At 57.3% G+C, this 7,273-nt stretch overlaps 2 protein-coding genes and 2 non-coding genes across 4 annotated transcripts in view; 1 reads left to right on the plus strand and 3 right to left on the minus strand.

Moving 5' to 3' along the window:
* TLCD1 (TLC domain containing 1) overlaps window positions 1-1,655 on the plus strand; it is a 1,920-nt gene extending 265 nt beyond the window's left edge. The window contains exons 2-3 of the mRNA XM_026861834.1: window positions 333-415; window positions 892-1,655. Of these exons, the coding sequence (XP_026717635.1) occupies window positions 333-415; window positions 892-1,287 (479 nt within the window). The 3' untranslated portion in view covers window positions 1,288-1,655. The remainder of the gene's footprint in view (window positions 1-332; window positions 416-891) is intronic.
* Window positions 1,656-4,977: 3,322 nt separating this feature from the next.
* On the minus strand, window positions 4,978-7,206 carry RPL23A (ribosomal protein L23a). Its single transcript, XM_026861835.1, has 5 exons — window positions 7,015-7,206; window positions 6,626-6,792; window positions 6,143-6,319; window positions 5,701-5,770; window positions 4,978-4,992 (listed from the first exon to the last, which is right to left on the minus strand). Exons 1-5 carry the CDS (start codon window positions 7,204-7,206, stop codon window positions 4,978-4,980), a joined length of 621 nt encoding a protein of 206 aa, XP_026717636.1.
* On the minus strand, window positions 5,846-5,912 carry LOC113487385. Its single transcript, XR_003399770.1, has one exon. It is a non-coding gene; the product is annotated as a small nucleolar RNA SNORD42 (small nucleolar RNA).
* LOC113487390 lies at window positions 6,393-6,465 on the minus strand. Its single transcript, XR_003399775.1, has one exon. It is a non-coding gene; the product is annotated as a small nucleolar RNA Z17 (small nucleolar RNA).
* Window positions 7,207-7,273: the final 67 nt, after the last annotated feature.

A 7,273-nucleotide genomic window follows, 5' to 3' on the forward strand; every position in this document is an offset into this window, starting at 1 on the left:
CTCCTCGGGTAAGGAGCCAGGCAGGGCCATGGCCACAGCCACCCCACTGGGCTCTGCCCACTCCCTCTTCAGCCTCACCCAGCACGCCGGCCCAGGATGAGTCCCCAAGGGCCGGGCAGCTCTCCGTGCCTCCTGCCTTAATCGTGAGTGTAGAGCCCACAAGCTGCCAGCCCCCGGGGCCCAGCCGTCTCCCCACACTCGGCAGGGTGGAGGTATTTCCGACACCTGGAGCACGATCACGCCACCCTCTTCCTCCTTGCTGTTCCCCCTTATCACAGCAGGTGATGGTGCACAAGCCAGACCCCCCCTCAATGCTTTCCTCCATCCCACAGGCTACTTCATCCACGACAGCCTTGACATCATCTTCAACCATCAGTCCCGCTCATCTTGGGAGTATCTGGTGCACCACACCATGGTGAGTACAGCCTCGGGAAGGCGAGGAGTGAGCACAGGGGGGCTACCACACACCCCAGGGCTTAGCCCATACAGGTTTCCTGCGCTATACAGCAAGACAAGCCAGAGCCCTTCCCTCTGTCTCACCCTGGCTGCGCATCAACAAAGTGAGAGTGCCCAGCAGGGCAGGACGTGGCAGCTCCGAGCACCAGGAGCCAGACAGGCTGCCATGCCGGGCAGGGGGAGAGCCGGAGGCTGGGCCTAGCTCCCCAGCACAGGGAGGTGTAACTGCTCCCTGGGGGAAATGGCTCTCCAGACTGGTTTTCCCAGAGGAACTGGCTCTCCAGACTGGTTTTCCCTTGGCTCAGGTGCCTGGGGGGCTGCTGAGGGCAGGGGGAGGGGGATTAGTACCCAATATGTCCAAACCTTACTGGGGAAAGGCTCGCCTCCCCCAGGGCAAGGAGACCTGACCCTGTGCTCTGTGTGTGTGTGTCCCAGGCCATCTCTGCCTTCGTCTCACTCATCATCACGGGCCGTTTCCTGGTGGCAGCGATGCTGCTGCTGCTGGTGGAGGTGAGCAACATCTTCCTCACCGTCCGCATGCTGCTGAAGATGAGCAACGTGCCTTCCCCAGCGCTCTACGAGGCCAACAAGTACGTCAACCTGGTGATGTACTTCGCCTTCCGCCTGGCACCCCAGGCTTACCTCACCTGGTACTTCCTCCGCTACGTGGAGGTGCAGGGCCAGGGTGCCTTCCTCACCGCCAACCTCCTGCTGCTCGACGCCATGATCCTCATGTACTTCTCCCGCCTCCTCCGCTCAGATTTTTTCCCCTCCCTGCGCAAGGGCTCTGCGGGGAGAGACGTGGATGGTGAGAAGTTTCTGATAGACTGAGATGCGCGTGCTGAGAGGGACCTGGGCTCCGGCTCTTGGAGGTCTTGGCCTCTCCGAACCTGCTCTGATGTGCCTTAGGGCTCGCTCCCTGGCTCCGGGCCCTGCCTTCACCCGCTTTGTTGCCTAAAAGCACTTCCCTGCTGGACCAGCCCGACAGCCTCGCTGAGCCGCGGGGACGCTGCCGAAGCCAGGGGCACAGCCGATGGAGAAGCAGCCCAAGCCAGCTTCCACGCAGGCAGCTGGAGGGCCAGGGGTGGCTGCGTTTTGCAGCTGATGGCCTGAGAGGGTTGCAAGGGAAGGGACGAGTCCCTCCCGTGGTGATGCTGGGTGTTATGTGCATTAAAATTGGTCTGTTTACTGCTGCCGCAGCACGCCTGAGCTGGCTTTTCTGTGGGGCACAGCAGTGTTGAGGGGAGGATGGCGGGGGGGGAGAATGACACACAGGGCCATGGGAAAGGATGTGTCCCCATTCCCAGCGGAGGGCTGGCAGTCCCTGGGGAGGAAGAGGGCACATTTCTGCTGCTCGCTTTGTTCTAGGGACCCTCCAGGGATGCACTTAAGCCTGCTGCATCCTACCAGCCCAACTGCACCGTGCTGAGCCTTAAATAGCAAGACCCCATCTCTCTTCCTCACTCATCTGCTCTTCTAGAGACCCAGGGAGGCAGGGAGCAGGGGAAGAAAGCCAGGAGAGGTACCCAGCCCTGCTGCAGTCCCTGACCTGCCTGGCAGCAAGGAGCTTGGCTGGGCTGCATGACTCACCCAGCAGCCACGTGAAGTGGAGCTGGCATGGGAAAACTGTGTGAGGCCACAGGCTCTTCCTGGAAGACTGCTGCATGCTTGCATCCCCCTGGAGTGATCTTCACCAGCACAGCACAGCTCTGGCCTCCTGCGAGCCTGCGGGGCCCTCTCCCGCAGCAGCAGCAGGACCAGGCTGCCTCCATCAGCCACCCTAGAGTGGTGGGAGGGAAGAGAGGGGTTCAGCTCCCTGGGGGAGCGGGGCCAGAACTGGCCCAGCCGGTCGTGTGGTGCACCAGAGCATTGGGAAGGCAAATCCTGCTGACGTGACAGCTCCGGGATCACACCGCACTGGCATAAAGCAGTGGGGCTTAGAGGGACTCCTGCCCAGCCCCTGCTCCAGGGCAGGATCTGTCCTACCAACACCACGGCCAGCCCAGCTCAGGCAGAGACAGGTGCTGCAGCTGAAATAAGCCAGCAAAATAAGGAAGCATGAGGGATCCCCATCCTTCATGCACCGACACTGTGGTGGGCGCAGGAGGCACGTGCCGGGAACAGCGTGGCAGCCAGCGCAGACGGGATACTCGGGACACTGCATGGGCAGGGATCTACACCAGCTTCAAACCCTCTGCCTCACCCCTTCCTCGCTCCAAGCAGAGCTCAGCAGCCTGGCGCCAAGCTCCAGGGAGCCCTGGCAGGGCACAGCCCTACCCTCAGCAGCACATCCCAACAGCTACGCATCTTCCCAGCTGCAGCTTAAGCTCCGCAGCCTCTGTGCACTGACTCTTCTCTGCAAATACCCCAAACAGTCAAGGCGAAATCTTAGTTTCCCCTCACCCTGATAGCTGGACCTTTCCCCTTGTCTCAGCACAGAGCAGACACAGCTCTGCTCCAGCAGCACACAGGCTCAGAGGGATCAGCCCAGGCTGCCACTGCCCTTACAGCAGCATGGAGGAATCATGCATGACAAAGCTTCCCCAAGCAGGTAGCCTGACTCGCCCTCATTCCCCTCCTGGCTTCCAGCCAGAGCATCTCCCAGCAGCACAGTGCTGGCCAGGCTGGGCCAGCTGTGGGTCAGGCCGGCTGCCAGCCCAGAGCAAGAGGCAAGCGCAGGGAATCGAAGTGCCAGACAGCAGCAGCCGCTGGGCCAAGTTGAGGCAGGGTCAGGGCAGACTGCAAGTCATGCTGATGTGAAATCCCTCCCCAGCCTCCCTGCCGCAGCACATACCCTCTCCTCACCCCAGCAGCGATACTGCCTTTGCCACAAGAGGGGCCCTTCTTCCCCTTACTTGGGGTGACAACAGCTAAGGAGGCACAGGATTCAGGCAAAACCCTGCTTGTTCCCTCCCGAGGCTGCACCCAGGCCACAGACAAGAGGTTGGGTTGGTGCCCTCCACCCCACAGGGCCAGCAGAACATCAGCAGGGCTGTCTCAGGTCCTCACACCACCACACTGCCAGCCGCAGGGCTGTGTCACAGGCAGGGGAGGTTGCCTGATGTTCAGCCTCACCTCACCCCACACAGCCTGCCAACAGGCCTTGATGTCCAAGTTTTGAGCCCCTGAGTCAGGCTTGGGGAGGGTGAGGGGCAAGAGCCTGGGCTCTGGCCTGTGCCCAAGGTGCCAGCAGAGCTCTGCACAGCACCCATAGCTCAGGGGGGACCAGCAGTTTGTCCAGGTGGTTTCCCAGCCCAGCTGAGCACCCCACAAGGCCCAGAGAGAAGTGTGCATGTGGGGGGGATGTGATTCCAGGCAGCCCCCACTTCCAGGCCAGGCTTTCAGAAGCAGGCTGAGAGCAGCCAAAGTCTGCCTGCATGAAGGCGAGCACACAGGCTCTGTGATACAGCCACCCCACAGCCAGTCCCCATGCCTCCATGTGGGTACCTGCAGATCTGGCTGCACTCCCCCAGCACCAGGAGCACCCAGTGAAGAGCCTCAAGCCAAAGGCCACAGAGCCCAGCATCAATCTTTACTCCGAGGTCCCAAAAGCAGCAATTGGGACAGCTCCCCCCTTTCCATCCACCCCCACCCTTCCCATGTGGGCAAACCACCACTCCTCTGCAAGAGCCTGGAACGAACTCCATGTCCCACTGCTCAAGAGCACAATTACCCCACAATCAATATTTGTTTCTGGCTTTCATCACCTTTCTCACTCAAGTCTAACCACATACTTAAGACCAAGTACACCGAAAGGCTTATCAGTACTTCACCTCCATTGCCTGCTCACCCAGCGCTCCACTTTCTTGTGACTTTCCAAGTGCTCTGGAAAGCCAGTTTCATCTACAAATTTGAGGAAACAAAAGACTGCTGAGGCAGCAACAGCAGTTTGGAAACAGCCCTGATGAGGGCCATGAACCCCATGAGGTTACAGGCAACATAACAGGAACGGTGTGAGGGAAACCTGGCTGCGATTCACATGCTGCAGCACAGGGAGCTGGGATCACATCAGGGAAAAAAACCCACAAAGCTCCTGCGATGGCATTAACTTGAGGACTCTGTCAAGTGAAGCTTGCAGCACAAGCAAACAGCTGATACACTCAACATGGTGCAACGCTCTGCTTGTGCAGATCTGAACCATGAACATGTTTTTTCTGTGGTTACTACCTACCTCCTGGGCGCTCGTCAGCTCCACAGGAAGCTATGTAGGACACCGAGAACACTGATCACAAACACATGCTAATTACACAGGACAACTGAGTGCAGAATACCAGAGGTTTCAGGTAAATACAGGTACTTGGGATTTGGGGGTGTCACCTCATGTTTACCACAGCAGAGGTCAGTGATCCAGGAAACCCCATCAGCAGGACAGGAAGGAGGAACCCCCTTTACTGAAATGAAGCCCCAAAAGTTTGCTGAGTGCTCTCTTTCACACAGGCTACACTGTCACAAAACACAAGAGCTCCTCAGTGGTGTCACAGGGTTTATTATCCTGTCTGTACAGTCCTTGGTAGATGCAGTTTAGATGATTCCAATCTGGAAAGAAGCAAAGCATGTTAAAACAGATGTTACGGTGGCAGAAAAGCAGAGCCTCTACCACAGACATCACTGCCATGGCTGCATCTCCCCAGGATTCCTGTCCTCCAAGGACATGTTTCTTCCTCACAGACCTGCCCAAGTGTCTTACACAACCGCTTTTAGGTTTATTTCACATTCCCTTACTCCCAATTGGTACCACCACTGCCTCCTGCCTACCTCAACCACTTTGAGGACTAAACTGTCTGCCACTTCCAGCAACACCTGGACAGCAGAACTCCTCTTCCACCCAGGCCAGCAGCACAGTGGTGCCCCTGCCATCATTTCCCCTGTTTAAAAGAGCTGCCAAAGGGCTGGCCAAGAATGCTGTTAGGACAAAGGCTGTTTTCATCCAGAAGCTGCAGGGCAGTTTCTGCATCCTCCCCACTAATATTATGGAGCTTGTGGAGCCCCTCCCTGAAGGAGTTGAAGGAGCAGCAATTCTCACTCAGTAATTTTTCCCACCTAGTCACAGGAACTTCCAGGCAGAATTGCACTTTGCTGAACAACATGGTCTTGCTTCTGAACACATGGATCCCATCTAACTACAGGGACACTCCACAGAAGTGCCACTGTGCTTGAAGCACAAGTACCTCGCCTGTATGCCAGAACAATGGGGCACAGGAGATACAAGGCAACAGAAGCTGCAAAGTTTCAAAGATTTCTCACCTTGTTGGCTACATCCAGCGCATCGTAATCCGGAGCCAGTCGGACATAAGCCTTCTTCTCCCCATCAGGCCTAGAGAGGAACAAAAGGCATGAGTGCAGAGGCACGCAATTCCTCCCACCTGCTCCACATTCCTGCTAGAGCTGTGTGCATCAGTGGTTCCTTTGGAAGCATCACTTTACTCAGTGGTAACAAACGTTCACATCATTTGCACAAGACTCCCTGGGTGTTAGAGAGCTCCCTGATGAAGCTGACCTTCCTGTCTGCCAACACTGCCCACTTCCACTGAGAGATGCTAAGTCACAAGTTGCATTCTCAAAACTTACAACACTGAAAACACTACTGAGCTTAATCCCATAACTGCTGAAACTCACACCTGTTCCCACTTTCTGCTAGAAGTCACTCTGGGCTCTTGAAGCATCTCACATCTCCCCACCTTCTCACCTAATCAATGTGTTGACCTTGGCTACATCGATATCATACAGCTTCTTGACAGCCTGTTTGATCTGGTGCTTGTTTGCCTTGACATCGACGATGAAAACCAGAGTATTGTTATCCTCTATCTTCTTCATTGCCGACTCTGTGGTCAAAGGGAACTTGATAATGGCATAATGGTCCAGCCTGCAGGAGAAAGACCCTGTGGTTAACAGAAGGCTGGCTGAGACAGCCTCTGCACTTCAGAGGCTTTCTTTGAGGTGCATCAGTTGCCAAAAAAGTTCTAATCACAAACTCTCAGGCTTTGGTCGCTTGAAATCATCACCTGCACCCCAAACACCCCCCACCCCTTACACCACTCTGTCACCAGGGTGTGGGCTGAGTTCTCAGGGCAGCACACTGGCAAGGTGTCACCCCAGGACCTGCAGCAGGACACGGGTCCCCACACCAACCCACACATGGGGCTACTCCCACCCCACAAGCCCAACATACTTGTTTCTCCGTGGGGCGCTCTTCCGGGGGTACTTGGGCTGCCGCCGCAGTCGCAGGGTCTTGGGCCTGCGGAAGGTGGGCGATGTGCGGATCTTCTTCTTCTTGTGACTGTGGACCCCCTTCAGGACGGCCTTCTTGGCCTTCAGCGCCTTAGCCTTTGCCTCTGTCTTTGGAGGCACAGCTACAACGGCAGCTCAGTCAGCACGACCAGGGTCTTGCAGGGCCAGTATATGCTCCCCTGCCTGCCCCATGGGGCCATGGCTTCCCCTGTTATTCAACTTAAAGAGGCACAGTACCTCTCCAAACGGTCCAAGGCTCCATCATTCAATCAAGCCCAACCCTAAAACGCCCAACGGGGTTGAAGCTTCCTCCTCCCGCTCCCACCTCACCAACGATGGGGGCACTCGCTCCTTCCCCAACTCCCTCAGACCAGAGTCTCGAGGATCCCCGCACCGAAATATAACCGGAAATATAATCCCCTCCCTCAGATACCCGGGCTGGGCCCGCCGACGCAGGCCTCTCCCGCCACCTCCACGTGCCCGCGGGCCAGCACCGAGCCGCAGCCCCCCAACACCCCCCATCCCGCTCAGCCCGGCCCCAACCCCGCGTACACCCGCACCCCGAGAGATGCCTGAGCACGATCCCTCC

The sequence above is a fragment of the Athene cunicularia genome (assembly GCF_003259725.1).
Source record: "Athene cunicularia isolate RWA chromosome 19 unlocalized genomic scaffold, athCun1 chr19_part1, whole genome shotgun sequence".
NCBI lineage: Eukaryota > Metazoa > Chordata > Aves > Strigiformes > Strigidae > Athene > Athene cunicularia.

Excerpts from the sequence above, each read along its gene's own strand:
- RPL23A (XM_026861835.1), bottom strand. The coding sequence starts at position 7,206 with ATGGGGGGTGTTGGGGGGCTGCGGCTCGGTGCTGGCCCGCGGGCACGT. Across the intron at positions 6,793-7,014 it reads AGCGAGTGCCCCCATCGTTG|ACAGAGGCAAAGGCTAAGGC; the intron begins GTGAGGTGGGAG and ends GTGCCTCCAAAG. Across the intron at positions 5,771-6,142 it reads AAGGTCAACACATTGATTAG|GCCTGATGGGGAGAAGAAGG; the intron begins GTGAGAAGGTGG and ends GTTCCTCTCTAG.